The 22,329-nt window shown below is 49.9% G+C and overlaps 1 protein-coding gene across 2 annotated transcripts in view; it reads right to left on the reverse strand.

The window, feature by feature from the left end:
- igsf21a (immunoglobin superfamily, member 21a) overlaps positions 1–22,329 on the reverse strand; it is a 107,819-nt gene that overhangs the window by 53,212 nt on the left and 32,278 nt on the right. For both annotated transcript variants that reach the window (XM_037489945.2, XM_037489946.2), the window contains exon 2: positions 18,343–18,455. In XM_037489945.2, coding sequence (XP_037345842.1) covers positions 18,343–18,455 — 113 coding nt within the window. The remainder of the gene's footprint in view (positions 1–18,342; positions 18,456–22,329) is intronic.

The raw sequence follows: 22,329 nt of genomic DNA on the forward strand, positions 1-22,329 counted from the left end.
GTTGATTGATTTCATCTAAAAAATGAGGCTGGGCTCCAGTTAATGGCGGCGCTGTTTTTTTGTGGGACGAAGGTTTTTTTTTTTTTTATTTCCGAGGCGCTCTCATTTATTCATCAAGGCGATGAAGCGCTGAGACACTTTATTGGGGGATTAATGTTAATATTTGAATAACTTTTTTTTTTTTTTTTTCGTGTATGGCGGTTGGTCAAAATATTCACCGGTCCATTCAGCGAAAGGCTCATTTCATGCTTAAAAAACTTCTAACCCTCGGTGCGGCACGGGCCCCCCCCCCCCCCCCGTTTTTTAATAAGACATGCTTGAGTTAAATTGCGGGAAGCGGCCGCGGCTCACGGTGTTTACTCCTAATGCTCGTTTCCCGGGTGACTCCTCATTCAACTGAGCTAAGTACTGACGAACAAAAATTCTAATTCAATATCCTCCTATTTTCCTCCCTTCAGCCTACACGACTAATCTGGCGCTCCACTGTTTTTATCTTTTTTTGTCTCGATGTGGCACAGACAGGATTTTGGCAGATGAGGCCTTCGTCGTTCCCCGTCAGTTAATAGTTTTGAACTTAAATATGACGCCGTAGTAATTAAACACCAAAGCTGTAAATACTGTGCGCGACATCTGCTGCGTGTGCCGCGAGGGATCCACGCAAATTCACCAGAACTCAGCGAAAGGATCGAAAATGTATCGACTTCACAGCGAGTCAAATGAACGTTTCACATCACGCGCCCCCGTCATGCGGTTTGTCCGAGCGCTTGACCGGGGCACGGCCGACACTCCCCCCCCCCCCCCCCCTCTGCGGAACAACGGCGTGCTGATTGGAGCAAAAAGGAGTAGTCTTAAACACCTCGAAAGTAGGGCTGGAAATGATGCATAATGTGTCTATTAGCAGGGATATCATGCATTCACAGCGGAGGCCAATTATTTTGTTGAAGAGCCATAAATGAACGCGAGCTTGCAACACAACATCATCACAACGCACACACAGGAACTGGGAGTTGTTGCTTTTATCCAAATATTATTAGCACTTATAATTAGAATATAAAATGATGTAATGACAGCAGCTCTGTTAACATTAAAGCCTCTCCAATGATTACTGTTTGTTTTCCCAAACAGGGCCCAGAGATCTAACCCTGTGGAAAAAAAAAAACACAAAAAGAAGGTCTTTTGTTGCTAGTCGGGGACGCAACGTCTCACCAATTCAACACTAGAAAGGTGAATCATAATTATAGAATTATTGAAAGAATAAAAAAAGAGTGCAGCGGAAGCCAAAGTATCCTCATGTTCGGTCCCTCCTCCCCTTTCAGGAACACCTCGACATCCTTTCGGATGATAATTCTCAAATTGCACTCCCTTTATCGCGGCAGCCAGCTAGTTTTTCCTCATCTCTGCATTTCACACAAAGATCTGTGAAACACCTCCGGACCGATAACGCCGGCCTCCTATCGCGCCCAGATACCTAACTCCCACGACACCGGGTACTGAGATAGGCCGGCCTTTGATGCTTCGCTACTAAGTGTACGATAAGAGCATGTGAAACGTGCCCGCCCCCCCGGGGTGCCACGAGTGTATGTCGTTGCCTTGCGTCATTCTTCGGGGGGGGGGGGGCCCAGATGATCTCGGGAAAAGTGTCTGGACGGAGCCTCACACACAACCCGCCCCCCCCTCGTGTCTCCTCAGAGCTGCAGTCCATCTGAAGGGGGAACCGCTCTTCAGCGTCACCAGCGCGGGGAGGTGGGGGGGTGGGGGAGGGGGGGTTTGGCGTCCACTCCACGTAGCCACGGGATTCTTCATTGCGCGCGTTGTATTTATGGACTGCGCGGAGGAAAATTGACGTGTCGACACATTTCCGAGGTTCACAAATATTCCAATCAGATGAGAGGCTGCTGGGGGGGGGAGTGAGTGGGGGGGGGGGGGGGGGGGAAGAGACTCGCGGGCGGCACTGAACACTCGGCTCAAGAGCCGCATTGATGGATCCAATCAGATGTTTTTATCTTTGTATAGGAAAGGGGTCCCGGGGGGGGGGGGGGGGGGATGTTGGCGAAGGACAGCTGGTGTCTACAATTCGGTTTATCTCACCGTCGCTGGTCGCAACTCAATTTATCAGGAGTCGGTTCGAGCGGGGCCTTCATCGCATGCGTGTGAGACTGGGGAGAAAATGGCTTACCTCAGAGATATCTTAAACCAGCCACCCCCCCCCCCCCCCCCTGGCAGATTTATGTAACGCCGTAAATTCAAAGTGTTTTTTTCTGTGTCCAATGCCTTTTATGTGGCCATTTGGACGGTGTAATTGAACAAGTAAACAACAGGACGTTTTAAATACCCGATCTGCAGCGGCACCAGGTGTTTTAAAACCCAATTGATTGCGGTTATTTGGTCGAAATGACTCCAGAGATGATTTACACTTTAAATAAGGCGCATGCATGCTTGCTTGCTTGCATGCATGCACGCGCGCGTGTGTTTGACGCATGAAAGACTGCAGAAATTAACTGGTGGGCTTCGTCGGACACGAGAAATCACCTGAAACTGCACGCTACATCTGCTACCTGCTGCGCACGTCACCTCGCAGCACCGAGCCGCGATCCCCGCAGCCCGGAGGGGGGGGGGGTGGGCCCTCGGAGGGGCCGCGTGCCGGGAGTCTATCAGCGAGTGATTTAGCGCTCGGGTGCACGTGCCGGGGGGGCTGCGTCCAAACCAGATGAGAGCGTGTAGCTGCTTAAGTGAGAGCGGTGCTCATAAAACCCGACGTGCAGCCTCACGACGGGTAAGAAGCAAAAAACGGGAAAACTGATCAGACGCTACAGGTGTTTTTTTTGGGGGGGGGGGCGGGATCTGGGTTTCCATCAAGGTGGAAGGTGAGCGGGTGACGCGGCGGGGGGCGTTAAAGGTCTCATTCCTCACACCCGGCCATTTTTGGGCTCAATGGAGGACTTTTACCTCAGTTATTCACGTTGGTTAGGAGAGAAGGCAAGGGAAGGGGGGGGGGGGGGGATCATATCAAATGCAGCCCAGTATCACAGCTTTCTCAATAATTATGAGGGAGACTCGAGATGAAAAGGGACCCGTCGGACCTTTTAAGAACATTTCAAAAGGGACACCGAATGAAATTCTTACCCCAAAATAAAGCGGAATCGAGGATTTACTGTGACGACGGCACAATGGCCCCCAAAACAAAGACAGCAGGAGCTCATTGTCTCTGTTGCCTTTAACGGGGAGGACGTCAACCCGTCGCACGCTTTAATATTTGAGGTCCTTGCGAAGAAGGGGCGGACGGAGCGCTTCACGCCGCCGTGCATCATCCGCGGCTCTGACAAGTTAATTAACACGATGAAACGCATCAGTCGTCTTTGACGCGCACTCCCTTTAAAAGAAAACAAAGCTGTGGGGATGAACTGGCATTTAATGGAACTGTGTTTTACAGCTGATTGGCGTCGCGTATTACCGGGAGAACTTGACGAAATACATTTCTAGCATTGTTTAATGCCGAGGAAACTCGAGATGTATCTTTCACCGAGTGGGTGCCGCGGAGCGTGAAATGCATCGAGTCGACTTTGCTCTGCGAGCGGCAACACGTCGCTAGAAAGGGGAAACGCAGCCGAGGCCCCTTGCATCTAAAGCAGCTGTAATCCGGAAAGGGGGATGTGTTGTGTTTGCCGCTGCTGCCGCTGCTGCTGCATAAATAAAAATAAAAAAATAAAAATAAACTCCCCACAGTTTTGTGACAAGCTTTTATCTTAACTAGGACACCTCAAAGTAGTTTCACTCCATGGCGTGGGAACCTTCCTCATCACCAGCAGCAGGAACAGTCATCCTTATTCATGGCACACTCTCTGGCTCCCGACAGAGCCCATCTGGTCGGGCATGCGGGACGGGTCGGGAAACAAACGCGTCTGTTGTGGGTCGCTCGCATGTCCTTTGTCGTACGTACGAACATACGACGGAACCCTCCCCCCCCCAAAAAAAACACAGAAGGGCGACGGAATCATGTTCGAAAACCGGGAAGCTCGAGTGTGCTTTTGTTGCAGTTTTATATGCAGGAAATTCATTTCCTTCTACAGCCGACTACCCAACCGGGTCGGCCCGACCTCGGCCTCTCATTCATTCACTCATTTCATGCGTTTATCCATCCATCCGTCTGCTGAATAAAACCGAACCCTTCACACAGCGTGGAGACGGAGGGGGAGGCTACATGAGTCAATACTTTGCCACTGACAGAACGCTTTGCCCCCCCCCCCGGCGGCTGATCGATTCGGGTCCGACGCAAAATGTGCCGCGTCGGCGAGGAAGACGGACGCCGCGCGAACTGGGATCTACACGGAGCCCTCCGTCGGGCTTTTGATTCTCGGAGGTTGGATCACATCAGGATGAAAGGGGGGGGATTAAACAAAGTGTTCAATTAGTGAATCGGGGGGGTTTGGAGCACATTGTGTGTGTAAAAAGGGGGGAGAAGAACCAGGGGAGGCTTAGTGGAGTGTGCCTCCGCTGATAAGACAATAAAATGCTGACATGTCAAGTTCACGTTAGTACATCCTTAATCCACTGTAGCTACACAGATGTTTTCTTCTATTTTAGCAAATAAAAAGCAAAGGCCTTGTTTTTAGAACCAAGCTTTGGGACATTATTACGGAGGCTTTTTCCACTTTGGATTTGTTTGACAATGCATCGTCTACAACAGCGATTCTCAACTGGTGGGTCGCAGTCCTTTGCATGGGAAAATAAAAATAATTTTAAAAAAATCATCCTGTGATTTTATTTTGAAGGGACTTTTTTAATGCAGCGGGTTTTTTTGCCGGCTCAGCGTGTGCCAGGTTGATATGGGGGAGACATTGGGTTTTTAGGATAATGAAACATCCAGCAGCATCTGGGCTTCCTTAGTAGAGGGCTCCACCTGCGCTCATAGAACTTGGGTTACAATATTGACTCTGAAGCAGCTTTTATATAGTTTTGACGAACTAAAACAGTAAAAAAAAATTAAAAAAGGGCTCCCGATGGTCCATAATTAGTGGAACCTTTTGCGTCCATCACGTCACGTCCCAGCTAGTCACACAGTGACGTTTGACCAGGACCCAAAGGTCCACCATGGAGACACGTCCATATAATTACAAAGTGCGAGGGTGGTGTTCAAACTCAAAGTTTCCCCTCCAACTAATAAGCGTGCGATCCATTCTGCGGCGGACTCGGCCTTGATGAACAGGTCCGGCCCGCCGGGGCTTTTATTGCGACGGCGTGGGGGAAAATGTTAAACTGCTGAAACGCGGCGACGCCTTCGATATCGCTCGTACGAGCCATTCGGGATCGAATCCGTTTGTGGGAGTGTTTTATTGCACCGAGTTCCAATTTTTCATTACAAACACATCTATTAAAGCCGCGTTAAGGTCACATCGCTTTGAGCTGACATAACGGCGGCGCCGCCTCCCGGGGAATCTGCGGCAAAAGATTTACATAAATTACCGATGAATGTAAGGTTGTCATAAATCAAAACCCGCGTGTTTCCGCGTCTCCATTAAGATCGAGTACAAACAAAGGGTTCACAAATAACATTAGCGTTCTCCCTGTCCCCCCCCCCCCTCCCCCTCCCCCTGTGTTCCACGCGTACCTCACGCTGATGTCACACCGGCCCACGAGCTTTGATCGACACACGCCGCTGGGGTTAAAGGTCACAGTGATTTAGCGTAATGTGTCTGTATTTTGACGGGAAGAATTCTCTCTCATTTACTCGTAGTGTGACGGAGTGTCTCGTGTTTAGCAGTGTTGCCGTAGAGGGCCCCCCCCCCCGGGGGTTGAGGGGTGGTCATTAATGAGTCATGATGGAATCATCCACAACAACGGGAGTGTTAAGCGCCTGTTAGCGCGCTGGATATGCGCCGCCGTGGTGCACTCGCAGCCAGAAGGTCCCGGTGGGGGGGGGGGGGGGGGACATGTCTAATCATCATCATATGGGGGGACTTTCCACAGCCTGTTGATCTTGAAGAAGACTGCAGGGCCGAAATCAAACAAATACATATGGAACGTATGCTGCCATTTCCTCCTCCTTGTGTGTATTTTCCTGCTGCAAAGAGGATTATAAAAAGTAAAAATTGTACTAAATGCAGAAGCTAATATGAGGTAACTATGCTTGGATTTTAAATTGACGTTATTATCTTCACTGTGAGGCAAGTACAATGAAACTAGCCAGAATCCTGTGTGTGTGTCGTCACCCCCACCCCCCCCCCCCCCCCCGCTTCAACGTTTTCAATACAAAATGGCACAAATGATGTCATTTGGGAACAGTTGGGGACATTATAACGACCCGATGGAGATGCAACATGTTGAAGAGCGGAAGACTGCATACGGGGAATAAAGAGGCGGCCGCTAAAGTGAAGCCAGACAAATTCAAATGATGAATATCAAATACAAGGCCCCCCCGCTGATAAATATATGAAAGGAAGCTCTTTCATATGTTTTCAAATTTTGGCAGATTTCTTAAAGAATCTTAGCACTAAGCAATTCTGTTTGGGGTAAAATATTAAATGCATCACATTTGTGATCGCATTGGGGTTTCTAGCGTAAATATCCAAGATTATAAAGGACCTTTATTTTCTAATTATCCACAACTTGGACAAATATTTCATGGATTCAATGAATATATTTGAATAATAAACAGTGCACTTGTTACAGTGCTTTTCACTCACTTGTACGTGAAGAAAACAGGCGTCTGACATTATTCAATTAACAAAACCACAGCCATAAAACATATTTTAGCCTTTTTAAAGCTCCTCATTCATTAAAAAATTACCTCGCCATTAACCTGCCAGGATGACATGATTAACAAGGCCAATCCAGCGGCTGCACAAGAGATGAAAAAGCAGAGTCAATTACCTGGGTCTCATGGCATTTAAAAAAAAAAAAAGCTTGATTGCATAGATGCAATCTTGACTTTGAACACCCTCAGAGGCTCCGCGGCGATAACTGCGGCGAGGAGTAGCTGTCGCGGCCGCTGCGATGACTCACGCCGGGCGCCAGAATGATGTCCCGGGTGAACATCCTTTAGCCCCACTGGGAGTGCGCTGTCCTGCTCCTCTGATGTCTCTGAGTGCCTCGGACCCAGAGGTCAGCGTCTCATTTTACACGGACAAAAATCTATTACAAAACCCATCTCTCTCTCTCTCTCTCTCTCGCTATAAACCCGCCGGGGAGGAGAGGCTTTCCTCTAATTGTTTTTTCCGTGGCGGCGAAGCCGGGCCCTGGTTATGAGTGAACCCGGTCCACAGTGTGCCTCTGATTGGTGAGCAGGTCAATCAGACCCATCATTTAAGCATCGCTATGTATAGTGTGGCATTATTCAAAGTGCTTTTTTTTCCATTCTGGGAGGAGTGTTTGACTTCTACATTGGACTGAAAGTGAACTGTGTATTAAATGAATCATTCAAATGTTATGAAGGCATCATATATATATATATATATATATATATATATAGTTAATACGTGTGGCCTGCTGTGTAATGCCCACACTGGATGTTGCTGTGAAGGCAATGCATCCTGGGAGTGCGATTACAGAAAGATGCTGCCAGTAATCAACCCTAATTTGAGGGTATTGGTGGGCACCACCTGTACCTGAACCTGCACATGAACCCAAAAAGGAGGATGGCATCCATTTGAAAAAGTAGTTAACATTTTGAGGGCATTCAGCGAGGTTTTTCGAGATCTTTTTACCCTTGTTGTCTGTTTCACTTCACAGAACACAGAAGCACGGACCAGGCCACGCCGAAGGTTCTTTGAATTTGACAGGAGGCTCAAGTAGCTCTCTGGGCTTTTAACGCGGAGCTCTGAAACAGCGGGGTGCCTAATCTGAAAAGACTTTTTCCCTCCATTTGTTGCGGCAGCGGTATCCTTTAATAGCATCCGTGCACCTGCCGAGTCCTTAGAAGGCAGAACGCGCTGAGTGACGTGTGCTGTGATCGGTGCGCCAATGCCACGTCTTTTGCAAGTATAGAACTCAAGTGTATTATGTGTTTTTCTAAAGAATTAAGTCTGCACATCTTCTTCTGTACGCCGTGTTCCTTTTCAAATGCAGTTTTTGCATTTTGGTTATTATTTGCACCAAAGGCTCTTGTAGATGCATGAAAGAAAACAGGAAAAACCTGTTGTAGACAGTTTCAGGGCACTGATATAATAAATCAAGCATTTTTGGGGGGGGGGGGGGTCTTTCAGCACATTCGCATGAGGGGGTCGCCACAGCGAATCATCGATTTCCATCTGGGGGAAATCAACCGCTATGGAAATCAGATGGTTTGACCCTGGGTGTCAGGATCGGTGCTGGTGCAGGCGGAAGCAGGACTCAAATGCAGGGTCTTCCACGAGAAGTGCTCTTTATTTCAAAAACTAATCGAGGACGTGCTCCAACGACGACTGACGTAATACAATGACGCGACAGGGGACAACAGGCACACGGGGCTTAAATACACGAGGGAGGTGCAGGTGATTGGACACAGGTGGAAACACTCAGGCAATCACGGGACCAGTTAACCCAGGACCACAAGAAACATGAAACTTCAAACTAAGACAGGAAGGGAGACCAAACCGTGACAGAACCCCCCCCTCAAGGACCGAATTCCAGACGGTCCTAAAGGGGAGCAGAACCGGAAAAAATCCGACAAGGGGAGGGAGGGTGGGGACCCGATGATCCTGGGCCGCGCGGGGAACTCCGGGTGATGGCGGCCATGTGTCGGGTCCATCGGGGGGCCTGCCGGGTCGGCGACCGGGCCTCAGGGTCTCGGGGGGCCTGCCGGGTCGGCGACCGGGCCTCAGGGTCTCGGGGGGCCTGCCGGGTCGGCGACCGGGTCTCGGGGGGTGCCGGGCGGTGCGGCTCCGGCTTCGTCGTGGCGGGGGGCGCCGAGCTGTGCGGCTGCGGCGTCGTCGAGGCGGGGGGCGCCGAGCTGTGCGGCTCCGGCGTCGTGGCGGGGGGCGCCGAGCTGTGCGGCTCCGGCGTCGTGGCGGGGGGGCGCCGAGCTGTGCGGCTGCGGCGTCGTGGCGGGGGGCGCCGAGCTGTGCGGCTGCGTCGTGGCGGGGGGCGCCGAGCTGTGCGGCTGCGGCGTCGTCGTGGCGGGGGGCGCCGAGCTGTGCGGCTGCGGCGTCGTCGTGGCGTGGGGCTCCGGCCCAACCCCTGACCCCACCCCCCCTTCAAGGACCGACTTCCAGGCGGTCCCAAGAGGGTGGGAGGGAGGGGTCATGGTCAGGCGCCGCGGGGCCGGGACCGGGGGCGTGGTTCTCGGGGCAGGAACGGGCGCTGACGGGGTTCTCGGGGCAGGAACGGGCGCTGACGGGGTTCTCGGGGCAGGAACGGGCGCTGACGGGCGTCTCGGGGCCGGAACGGGCGCTGACGGGCGTCTCGGGGCCGGAACGGGCGCTGACGGGCGTCTCGGGGCAGGAACGGGCGCTGACGGGCGTCTCGGCGCAGGAACGGGCGCTGACGGGCGTCTCGGCGCAGGAACGGGCGCTGACGGGCTTCTCGGGGCCGGAACGGGCGCTGACGGGCGTCTCGGCGCAGGAACGGGCGCTGACGGGCGTCTCGGCGCAGGAACGGGCGCCTCGGGGCCGGAACGGGCGCTGACGGGCGTCTCGGGGCCGGAACGGGCGCTGACGGGCGTCTCGGGGCCGGAACGGGCGCTGACGGGCGTCTCGGGGCCGGAACGGGCGAAGACGAGACTCTGGGGGCCGGAACGGGCGAAGACGAGACTCTGGGGGCCGGAACGGGCGAAGACGAGACTCTGGGGGCCGGAACGGGCGAAGACGGGCGTCGGGGGGCCCCCTCGGGCTGGGACGGACGTCTTGGGGGCCGCTCAGGCTGGAACGGGCGTCTTGGGACCCGCTCAGGCTGGAACGGGCGTCTTGGGGCCCGCTCAGGCTGGAACGGGCGTCTGGGGGCCGAGTCGGGAGCCGGGACTGCGGGGGTTCGTCGGCTCCTTCTCCTCGGATTGAGGAGGTCCCGGAGCCTGAAGCATTCCTCCTGGTAGCTCCTGGGGCCAACAACGACATTAGTTTTCCATTGAAAAAATGGGCTTCTTAAGTCGAGGTAGTCGGGCCCCAGGTCGCTCCAGGAGTCTGCTGGCATGCCGGTGTTGGTGTTTCGCCGGGCAGCCTGCTGCATGCTCCGTGGTCCCCCAAACGCAAGGCGAGTTCCCAAATATTTTTCATTTGGGTAAAACCCTGCTGAGTCCTTTCTTGGTTGCGTCATTCTGTCAGGATCGGTGCTGGTGCAGGCGGAAGCAGGACTCAAATGCAGGGTCTTCCACGAGAAGTGCTCTTTATTTCAAAAACTAATCGAGGACGTGCTCCAACGACGACTGACGTAATACAATGACGCGACAGGGGACAACAGGCACACGGGGCTTAAATACACGAGGGAGGTGCAGGTGATTGGACACAGGTGGAAACACTCAGGCAATCACGGGACAAGGCAGGAAGTGAAGTTAACCCAGGACCACAAGAAACATGAAACTTCAAACTAAGACAGGAAGGGAGACCAAACCGTGACACTGGGTCTCCCCAATGGGCCGGATATCCCGCTCCGGGGTCGTATGAGGAAACCAGAGAGGGGACCAGGCATCGAGAGCCGAATGCTAATCACGCCACCTTTTATTCTGATGTAGAGCTGCTTCCGCATTTCTACCACAGCGCCTCTATTATAAATAACAATAAGCGATATACTCGACTTAATATGTCTTGCAAAAAGGGGCCCAAAAGGTCTTTACAGTGACAACCCTTGTCTATTTTGGGTTTTTTTAATTGTCAAAAGCGAGGAGGCAGGTTCTCCTGGTGGTTAATCAGTGGTATTGACCTCCCTCTCTCTTCCACCTGACAGGACGCTGCAGGCTGTTGACTGTGAATCAAACCGTAATCAACGTTGTCAGTTGACCGAAAACACACAACTGTGACAGGCTAATTGCAATTACTGCTTGGAAGGTGATTGTGATTCTTTTTGCCTTCTTATACTGCAAAGATACACTGATTGGCGTTTTGACGTTAGCTTCATTTCGTACTTTTACAGTTAAAATATTTGATCTCGCTGTTAAATATCAGATTGTAGCAAAGAAAGCCCCCAATGACCCCAAATAGAAGGACTGGAACAACACAGAAAGGATGATAACTGTTGCTGCATATCTCAACATTATCTGAAAACTTCCCCTTGCAAAGCATGGACTAATTTAGATAGCGTCAATCAGAAAACAACTTGTTGTCATTTAGGTCTCCTGTTGTGTATCTGCTTTTTATGATTCAACGTCAAGTTGACTGTGACGCTTGCATAGATAAGAAACACATCACAGGAACAAATAGTGCAGTAATGACCTGCTTCTATCAAATATTCAATGGCGTCTGCGCACGCGCTGATGTTGCATCACGGGGTATCATTGTTGAATGCGATCATCCTGAAGGAAAGGGGGGGGGGCAACAACACATATCACACACGTCCCGTTGAACACGCGCTTGTCAAATTTCATTACGTTATTTTTCCAAAAGCCACAAGATAAGTCACTAAAGTCACACAAGCCTCCTGCAGTGGGAGGCAGAGGAAAGGATCGACATGTGACTGGTATAAGAGCACAGCGTGGTCAGTGGCCCTCACCGAGTTCTTCTTGTGAAGAGAGGCCCAAAGGTTTTAGGGGGGGGGGGGGGAAGACTGCCACTTGACAAACCCTTGGCTTTTGGTTCCACACAAGGAAGGAACAACAGTCTCCGGGTTGAAAGAGTTTCTTTGGTAAAACAGTACGAGCTGCCCATGCTTACCGAACTCCTCGTGCTCATGTACACAAGTGTAAATAAGGCTGACAGTGAAATACAGTACAAATCCTTTAGTGTGAAAGCATCTTAATCCGGTGTCCAGGACCAGAACCATTTGATTCCCTTTAGAAATAACTACCGCCGTTGCTCTCAAGCAGCAGAACCACGGGCACGTCTCCGTGCACATGTGGTGCTCTAGTGAGTATCTACAGGAGCAGAACGGCGTGTATGGGATCACGTGGGAATACACCCAAGTGCCTGCGTTGGTGGTAATGAAGGCGACCTGGTGGCTAACAGATGGGCTTCAACATCGGCTGGACAAGAACGGAGCTCCATGGCACCCAACAACACCGACTCAATCAATCGTTTATTTGGTGCATTAATGAGACATGAATTGGGTTTAACCCCAATGAAGCATTTCAGCGTCTGTCTTTGAAGGGCACCCTTTAGACAAATGCATTGATTGACTTTACACATGCCATTTGTTTGGGAGCGTGTCTCATCACAGAGACAAGTTAATAGACAAAGAAGTGAATGAGGGACCTCCGGGGGCACAAAAGACGACGTGTTGGGTTTAGGCGGCTCGGGGGGGAGGTCACTGCTGACGCTCAACGGGCATGAAAAAACGACTTCCTCCTCTCATGCAAATGCCACAAAAGAGGCTCTGATCCACTCGCTAATCGCTAAGCAATCGCCGCCTTGTTTAATCTCGCTGTGACGGTAAGAATGGATTTCAAAAATCTGGTGGTGAGATTAGGAATTTCCAAGACATGTTGCGAACTGGACGAGCCGCAGTGAGGATCAAAAGGAGTGCAACGTTGGCAATGACTTTTACACTGTAAATCTCCTCCCAGATGGCCTCTGCAAATGAAATACAACGAAGCAAGCATTTTGAGATGCACATGATAAACTGCCGTCTCCCTTCGTTTTAATGGTATCCAAACACTGGGATTACATTTAATACTGTTGTGCAACTGACTTCTCTGCTAAAAGATTGGAAAAATAAATGCGCCATGCAACACTTTGGTGAAGCCTGAATGATTAACTAAGAACTATACCCTTGTATTTCCAGTAAAGATGGGGGGGGGGCAGGGGGGGGTGCTTTGGATTGATACCTGGGGATGAATCGCATGAAGAGAAATGGTTCGCCATCAGCTGCATGGGCGCCAAATATTCCGCTGCGGTCTCGTCCTGCACCATTAGCCCGAACAAGCTCTCGGCGATGATCAGTCCCTTTGTCACCATTAAAATGTGTGAATGGAAAAAAAAGGGGGGCGGGGGCCCAACTAGTAGTTTGCTGACACAAAGTGTGTAATTATCGTTCAAACTGTATAAGCATCTCAAAGGGGGAATGGATGCTGCCGTGCAGTGATCCATATCACCTTATCTCCGGTTCCCCTCGGGGGCCCCGGCGCTCGGCGCAGAGCGGCAGGCTAATAAAGATGACAGAGGTCCGTGCCACTGCTTAAAGAGCCGTGACGCACGTTTCTGTTTTTCACTGCCGCCCCCCCCCCCCCCAAATAAAACCGATGTGGAAACGTCTTCCTGGAAATCTTTGTCTTATTGTAAAAACACCAAAGTGTGCGGCTGAATCTTTTTGGATTCCAACTTCAATCAACCTCGCGTAAAGCAAACACACGTTTGTATGTATAGAGTCAAATGAGGTGAATGCGAAGTCAACCTTTGATTGGGGGGCTTCATGGAGCAGATTGAGAGACTCACTGATCAGAGGGCTTTGTGCGCTGCTTGTTGTTAAGAAAACTCTTGCAATCAGCTGTACATTATTTCATTAGATCACATGTCAATAAGCGCATTTCAACCATGAGGATACAAACTCAGAGGAACAAGAAAGTGAAATTTCATCAAACGAGCCGATGAACAACTTGCTGTCGATAAGAGCCATTATGAGTGTTAGTGTTTTTAGTGGAGGGTCTAGTATGAAGATGTGAAGGCTCTCTGTGGTCCTGATGTCACCAGAGACCTCCTTCCACCATCTGGGAGCAGGACAGCGAAGAGCCGCGATCTAGTGATCCAGAGAGGGAGGAACAAGCAGCGTGATGTGTGCGGGTCGGGACGGAGCGTTTGACCACGTCCCGGGTGGAGACTGGACCCCCCATCCGTTCACAGCGCGCTACGTGAGCACCAGTGATTTGATGCCACTTTGATGCAAACAACAACCACCAACATGTTGATGTTTACCTGTTGCCATTCTCACACCTGTGTGTGTATTTGGACGTCTTCTGCAATCAGAGACTCACCTTTGTGTGCAGCATGCATCAATGTAAAGTTATTCCTGCTCTGATGGACTCACAATCAGCAGTGCGGAGGCAAGATGAAGGCAGGGGAACGTTCTAATGATGTCTGGAAGGGAACAACAAACCCCACCGCCGCAGACAATAACTAAATAAATAAAAAAAAGCCCTAATGGCAGGCAAAAGGAAGTTCATAGCAGAGGGAGTTGGCTGTAGGAGGATCTCATTGAGGGTCTTAGGTGGCGCGTTGTTCACCGCCGTGAGCACGAAGCAACGACTTCACCGGGCGCCGCACGCCGGTCACAAATGGGCTTGATTCGATTCGATTTCAGCACTAAGTGAAAGTTGACAATTTCTCACACAGTGTTCAGAGAGCGAGATGGATGGATAGTGTGCATTCATCTTTTGGAGCACAGGCGAGACCTTTCTGAACCTACACAACCCCCCCCCACCCTCCTTCAGGGAATAAACAGCAGGCACTTAGACACCCGAAATCTCCCACAGGAGTGTGCTGTGGGTACACACACACACACACACACACACACACGGCGAGCTCTCTTACAGATCCCAGTTGCCCCGGCAACCCTGTCTTGAAGATTTCAAACTCGGATTTAACAAACGACGCCTCCCGCGTCTCGCCGCAGTCGAGAAAGAGGATTACCGGCTTTTTCTTTTTTGTCCGAGCGTCTGGTGACTTTCCTTCGCCGGTGGATTCGTCTCTGCGGGGGGGGGGGGGACTCGTTCGCGATGCCTCGGGTGCAACGCCATTCTGGGCCGCCCGGCTCGCCGTGACAGGACGAGTCGTTTGCATGGCCGCCGTGTTGTGCTTTCGACGCTGTCAACTGCTTTAATGGGATTTGTCAAAATGTGGGCCACAAGTATGTGTGGGGGGGACGCTGCCTGAGGCCATGTAAGAGTCCGTGTGGGCGCCGAGTGTGGCACTTCCTCCCAGAAGGAGTCGTTCCTGCAGTAAGTTAAACTGCAGTTTGGTCCGAATCCTACACGCAGAATCTATTTTTTTCACGTCCACATTTAAAAAGCTGCACTCAAGTACGATTAATATTGTGGCAATATGTTAAAAGGAAATAAATATGCATTTAGATTAAGAGCCTCCAAGTCAGTAAGGACTGTGTTCTGTTCCTTATGGATCTCTGGTGAGTTCTTTGGAAACATCCGATGCATATATAGGCCTACTTAAATTAAACTGGATAAATACAGAGTACATTGCCACTAAGGAGGAAATGGAGTGGCTGAAGTCAGAGTGAATGTGTGGAATCGGATCTACTTCTGGTGGACTGGAAAAATCACCATAAGTGACAACATTTCGTCAAGTGGTTGAGCAGAAAATCTGCGTATCTACGACCACCTCTTTCCCCATTAAACAGATCCTTGAATTAGATAAATGGAGAATATTTAAGTGCATCATTTAGTGCACTTTAGTTCAAAACACTTGTGTCCAGCTCCTGCTCACGTGAACCAATGCAGAGAAACGTGAAGAGCACAATATGTCTCTGGGATATTATGAATCATTTTCTTTTCATGTTTGCTTGTGTGCGGGGGAGGGGGGGGGGGGGTGAAGGTGTCCAATCCAGCAGAGAGTAGGACTCCACATTTAGGTGATCCTCGTAATGAAATGGACAGCTCAGCTCAGCCGGAGATAAATTAGGCAAGTGTCTCCGAGAAGACGCTCGCGTCAGTCAGGGGGAGAGAGAGAGAGAGGGGGGGGGGAGGAGGAGGATCCCAGTGGGGTTGCGTCGGCGGGGGTGGAGCCGCTCTGTAATGGGCCGGAGTGAGAGCAGCGGAGCCGAACTCACCGGGCGGCTAACGAGACACCTCGGAGTGACACACATGTAGATGAAAACAGGCACGGCACCAGATGAGCTCTCGTGGCGCTCTCTTTGAGGGGGGGGGGGGGGGAGAGAGAGGCGGCGGCGCCAAGTACTGGCCCCCGCCGCACCGGCTCCGGGCCAATCAAACGACCCATTTGGTGTTGTGTTAAAGCATGACAGACAGCTGCATGGCGCGGCACAGCCGCAGTGCTCACGACTCATGAGGGGGTTACCCAGCATGCATTGGGGCAAAGTCCCCCCCCCCCCCCTCCCTCTCCGGAATGACAAGTATAACGAGAGATCTCGTGGACTGGATCATTTCCACAGGGCGAGCGTGGGAAGCATTAAACGTTCCCGTTTGTGCCTTTTGAGGATGGACGTGTGATGTCCTCCATCACGGCGAATGACTCCTGGAGGAGGACACGTGACGCGTCGTAGCAGCTCGACCACGCAACTCAAAGGAAAATCTATATGTCCGCGTTTGGCAAATGGAGTGGAAACCTCTTAGAGGGTAAAACCGAACACCGTGGATTACCGTCCTGTTTACTGAATTTCATTGACTTTTCAACAGCCGGTTCAGGTGTTTTCACAGTCGCCTTCCCCAAATCTGCAAGATTGAATAATGTTGTTCATATATTGTCTTACGCTAGAATTGCTGTCATTTTGGATCAGTTTCTCCCGGGGAGCGAACACAGTGCGCTGAGAAACGATGGGAGATTTTTAAGGCCTTTAAAAGGTTCTTCTAAAAAGGAGGCTTACATCCTCCGTGCTGGATGTGTTCTGCATTAAAATATCCTCAAACAGAATACATCAGGATCTCGCAGCACACTTGTTACGCTTGTTGAAATATTCAGTAGATGCCGTGCCCCCCCCCCCACACACGTCTGGTCTGATTGGCCAGGCTTCGATCAGATACAAGGATTCCCCAGGTGAGCATCAACCCCAGTTCCACTTAAACAGGAGCTAAAAGGGGAAGTCAACGTTATTTAGTCAAATAAAAGTCAGGGATTAAAGAAACGTTGGCAGCTTCGTGCGGGGAATTGATTTATCATTTATCAACGCTTGTGCTGGAGAGATGAGGCCACTTCCTGCCAAACCCCTACCCCCCCCCCCCCCCGTCCCCCCCCGTCCCCCCTTTGCTTCCCTGGTGACAACACGTGATGTGGGCAGCTCCCTTCCAACCACAGCTAGCGATGCACCAGGGAGGTCAGATAGAAAATGAGCAAAAGACCCCTCTGCAATCGCCGAGGTGAGTTTGTAAAGTGACATTTTGTTTCACAAAAATAAAAGCCAGCGAGCAGGAGCTGTTTGGAGCAGGAGGTGTTTGGAGCATTTCCCGCGTAGCCGCTGCTTTCTCGTTGATGAGCGGCGTTGCAGCTCAGAAACCAAGGTCACGATCATCTAATGCTGCCGGATTAATTATCATTTAAGTCAAATTCACCAGTGGGAGTGCACACCGGCAAAAGGCCTCTGGGAAGTGTTGATGGGCGGGATGATTGATCGCATCCCGTCGGGTCATTGACCCAACGGAAAAATGAAGAAACCAAACCAAAGTGAAGTGCATGAATGATTCAGTCTTTCTGGGTCTTACTCTAAATTCCCTTCAGCACAGTTATTTAGTGTTGATAAGATTAAATCTTTTATATCAGTTATTGCTCAAACAAAAAGAATGAAATAGACAAAGTAATCTGACAAAATTAACAACCATGCAAATAAAAAAAAATAAAAGTTTAATGTTGAGCATAATGTTGATGAAATAATTGCTGATCTCACACTTCCAAAACGCAGAAGAGACATAAGAAAAAAAGAGCCTAAACTTTCATTGAAATATAAGAGCAGGATTCTTTTGAGACTTCGGAGAGCTTCCTCCCAAGTAAACCTTATGAACACAAACAAAGACGCACAACTGATGTTGGGCTCGATAAGCAAACTGTGCTTAATCCTCCGACTCCCATCTATTGTCCCGGAAATCCTTCCCGCAGATTAGAAGGAGATTAAAAGGAGAGCAGAGGCGCCGTCTCCGTCTTGGAAACAACATCAGGCTCTGATTGCATCTGAAGCACCACCAACCGGCGCAACACCTACTGGCTGGTGAGACGTCTCCGGTTAACGTCACGCGAACCCAATTATCCTAAAAAAAAACCTGGTGGAGACTTTGGGTAATTACAAGAGGTCAAAGAAGGGTGTAATGTAACCAAAATGTTTGCATGCATCTCGTGCAAACTGTAATATTTTGCACGTCTGTTTAACACACACACACACACACTGGGATTTTAACAGTTGAGTCCCCAGCTGTAGACTATTAGGAAATGACGGTGGCGACCACTGGATTCAGGGAAGTCTAGCGGCAGCTGGCCCGGAGATGACAACAGCTCGTTTCCCTAACATCGGCAGCTTGACAGCGGGCGACTCCCGACCCCCGCCCCCCCCGGCGCGCTCCACACACAGAGCATCCAGCCGCTTAATGGCGTTGAGGAACTATGGGGTTTTACTCACCCGGTACCAGACAATCTCTCGAAGCCGTCCGTCGGTTTTGAAGTTGCACTTGAGGGTGACGGTCTCGCCCACGACGACGGGGGGCAGCGGCTCTATGGTGACTGTCAAATACCCTGCGAGGGAAGAAGAAGAAGAGGGAAATTTATTCCAGTCGGACAGCATGGAAACAATGAGCGGGGGACGTGTTTGTTGTTTTCTGTGATAAAAGGGTGAATGTTGGACGACAGAAATGAAGCGTTTGAATTGAAAAACATGAAACCCAATTTTAAAAGAAAGCCCCAAATTGACCGTCTGAGTCCGCCTCCTCTTTCAGAATAATGCCATAATTCATCGTTACGCAATTACGCCACAAAGTAGCCCACATGGGGGGGTTGAGTATCTCGGGAAATGGCACTTACGATGGACTTCTTTAAGTGGCTGAAAGTGTTCACTTTTCACAATTTGGTCAAACAAACAAACCAGAATCACAGTGCAACCATTTGTGAAATCTCTACCTAGAACGCAGATGCATTCATTCGCTTCGTTCAAACACTAAATCCGGCTCCGCTGGAAGCGGGTTAAAATCCGCCTGCTCGAATGTTTAACGTGACGGCGACATTTCCATAGATTTCCTGCCGCGCGTTTCAAGGAGTTATTTGAAGTTGTTTGGCCTCGGCGGAAAGTGGAAAGTCAATGCACATCTGGACGACGCCTTTGAATTAACAAGCATCTGCCTTTCACGGTCACTAAAAAGAAAGAACACAATGAAAGGATGTGAAAAAGAATTTCATGAAAATCTATATTGTCTATCATTTGTAGAGAATCAAAGCCTCCAACGCTGCGGCTTTCCGTTAATGCGACAAAAAACGTTGTTTATGGTGATGCAAAGTGCACGAAAAAAGAAGCTGTTACAGTGGATACATTCAGCTGATTTATATGTTAACATCTCTTGGAGCTGCAATGCATAGATACACATAATCAATCTGAAAGATGAACATTTCACACACAAGTAAAATATGGCGAGCGGGAGTGGGAGTGACCCTCAACATAAAAGCTGTTTCAACGCATTCGGCTTTTAATGAGACAGACTGGATTCCAAAGTAAGAATATGGAGCGACCGACAATCTCGTCGGTAAAATAGAGAAGGATCACTGGACATAAAAGCGTGGCTTACAACACACGCCGAATGGCTTGAATCAATCGTACAAGTTCCTTTCATATGAAGGTAACACACCACGCTACGTCTGTTACTTCGAACGTCACAGTGTCCTAAACCATCCACATTAGAACGTTGCGATACCAGGTCAAACCTTAGCAAAGCGATATGTGTAGGTTTAGTTACTGCTGAGATGACCATGATGCTCATAGTTCGTCCCTGAGCCAGGAAACATCACTCCAGAGGTCTGCTGTGTCCTCAGTGCTTCTCTTTGAGGTTCATTAGGTATCATGTAGCCATTTAGCAGCATGTAAGGAGACCTGTGTGCATACCTTCTTGTGTGGTTGTAATATATATATATGTTAATGCTTTTGATCTTTTATTGTAAAACGTGATGGTTATGGATGGCTCCACCGTGACGCCAGCTTTGCTCCGGGTTCACTGTGTGTGGTTTGGGGCGGGGCTGCAATCAGCTGGCATCCGGGCTCCTCACCTGTGGATCATTAGACCCTCGTCAACGGCAGATGAAGCACCCCGGCTTCCAGCGGTCTCATCGCCAGGTCGTTTCTCCACCAGAGTGCAATAGATCGGCGCCCGGCTCCTTTTTTTTTGAATGTGAAAATCAGTTTTTAACGCTGGACCTGAACCGTGTGTTTTTTTTTTTTTTTCCTCCTTCCATCATCTCCGCCCAAACCAGCGCCTCGCCCCAGCAGACTGGACTGGATAAATATTTCCCAACAAAAAGAAACATATTTTTTCCCATCCTATCCTGCCGTCTCTTTTTTTTTTTTTTTTAAAGTCTGTTTCTTCTTGTACGAGACGCGGTCGATACAAAAGAAAAGATGATGCGTAACAAACAATGTAGCAAAATTAAAAAAGTACACATTTCAGAAAATACAGGGGACGCGACCCAACGAGAAATGTGGTGTCGCTTCCCTTTTTTAATAGGTTGTTTTTTTGAAGAATCCCTATTAGGAGGCACAACTGAGAACGTCTCTCGTGTCGGCGCACCTAGATGCGCTTATTAAAGGTTCTTAATTCAATCAGCGGGCTGCTGAGATTCTTCTTCTTCTCTCTCTCGAGTCAAATTGAACGACTAAAGCCTCGATGCCTCGATGCCGACTGCATGTCATTAACGTGGAGCGGAGCCTCTTGGAGAAAATCCCCACCACTTGCGACGAAGCCATGAGAGGAGCAGCCGAACGTCTCTGTGAGGAAACCCCCCCCAACTTCATCTATTTGTCGTAATACACCCCCTCCAAATCCTAGATGTGCAATTTACTGGCAATGAGGAATCGAACCTGGTGCTCGGCGCTCTTGTTGTTGTTGTGTGGTCGTGGTCCTGCGCCGTTCAATCTAATCTAACGCAACGTTTCAGGCAATTAGGCACATTTTTATTTTTTATTTATTTGCCATTTCTTGGTTGGACGTGTTCCCGCGAGCGATATGTCTCGCTGCGCCTGACGTGCTGGTAGGAGGACGGGCTTTAAGTGGGCCGCGCTTTGAGCCGCAAACTCTTGGGGCGTCAAAAAAAATCCAACGCTGTGTCGTGCAAGTGTTTACGATGTCATGATAATTCAACACTTGTGATCGTTTAGACAGCTGCCCCCCCCAGAGGACCATCAGCTCTGAGTGGACACACACACAGACTCCAATTAGCTGGTGTCAAAGCCCCAAAGTCCTGAGCAATCCACATCCAAACTGACAATAAGGCTGGTTATTTGTTCTTCTAAACAATGCTTTTTGGCCTTCATTATTTCTGAATCACAAGGCACAATCCCGCCACTGTTCGTCACACTCAAAAATGTTGCAATGGAAGCAATGTTTTAAAGTGGTGATCAAAATGGGGAAAAGGACACATTTATCCACCAAAAAACAGCTTTAAGTTAGTCAGACGGCTTTAATTTACAATGCGCCGGCTGTGTAAAAGCAGGAAACTTCCCTTTACTGCTTTTTATTTGACTTTAATCTGTTATATAAATTATCCAAATAGTCATGGGGGGGGGGGGGGGAAGTGCAGTTTTTTCTTTTAACATGTAACATTTCAAAGCGCTTCGGTTTGGATGAGCTTAAATTCAACCGACACGGAGACCTGCTTCCTGTTTTCATGCTACAACAATATATCGACCCTCCCTCCGTTGTGAGCCGTGCATTCGAAGGAGGAGGCCTGGGGGGGGCAGCTATGTTTATGCAGCGCTCACAGCCACCTGCCCACCAGCTTCTTCTGCATGAATCAGACGCTCTGCCTTAAAAAAAAAACAACAACCCCCCCCCCCAACCCTCCCGAACACAGTGGGTGACACCAACAGCTTGTGTCACAAATAGCTCCAATTACTGAGGGGAGAGATTACAGAAAAATGGCGAATGACGCATTGATTTGCAACTTCCTTCATGAAAAGGATGTGCTCAGCCTCTTCAGAGGGGCCAAAATAAGGCATCATTTTATTATCGTGCAATGCGCAAAGTTCCGCATCAAATCCTTTTTTTTTTTTTTTTTGCTCCAAACCAAATTCAATTCGGCCACGAGGCAGAGTCCTCGCCACGCGGCGTTTGACTGCTTCGTATTAGCCGGTTGTTGTTGCAGCGGCTCCCCTTAATCCATCAGAGGCGCTGTTGTTGAAACGACACCTAATGAGGGCTGCAAACTGTGCTTTTCTCCCATTAATAACAGCAATTTGCCAAGATGCAAAGAGAGAACCGAACGCAGCCGGTGACGGACCGGCGCCGGAATGGGCCTCTTATTGTCTTCCCTGATTTATGGCTGCCGCCTCGCTTCGACGCCGTGAGGAGCGTGAGGAGGGACGCGTGTTTTCTCGGCTCTCTCCTCATTTCATTAGAACACATCATCGCTT

Source organism: Pungitius pungitius, chromosome 8 (assembly GCF_949316345.1).
Source record: "Pungitius pungitius chromosome 8, fPunPun2.1, whole genome shotgun sequence".
Classification (NCBI taxonomy): domain Eukaryota; kingdom Metazoa; phylum Chordata; class Actinopteri; order Perciformes; family Gasterosteidae; genus Pungitius; species Pungitius pungitius.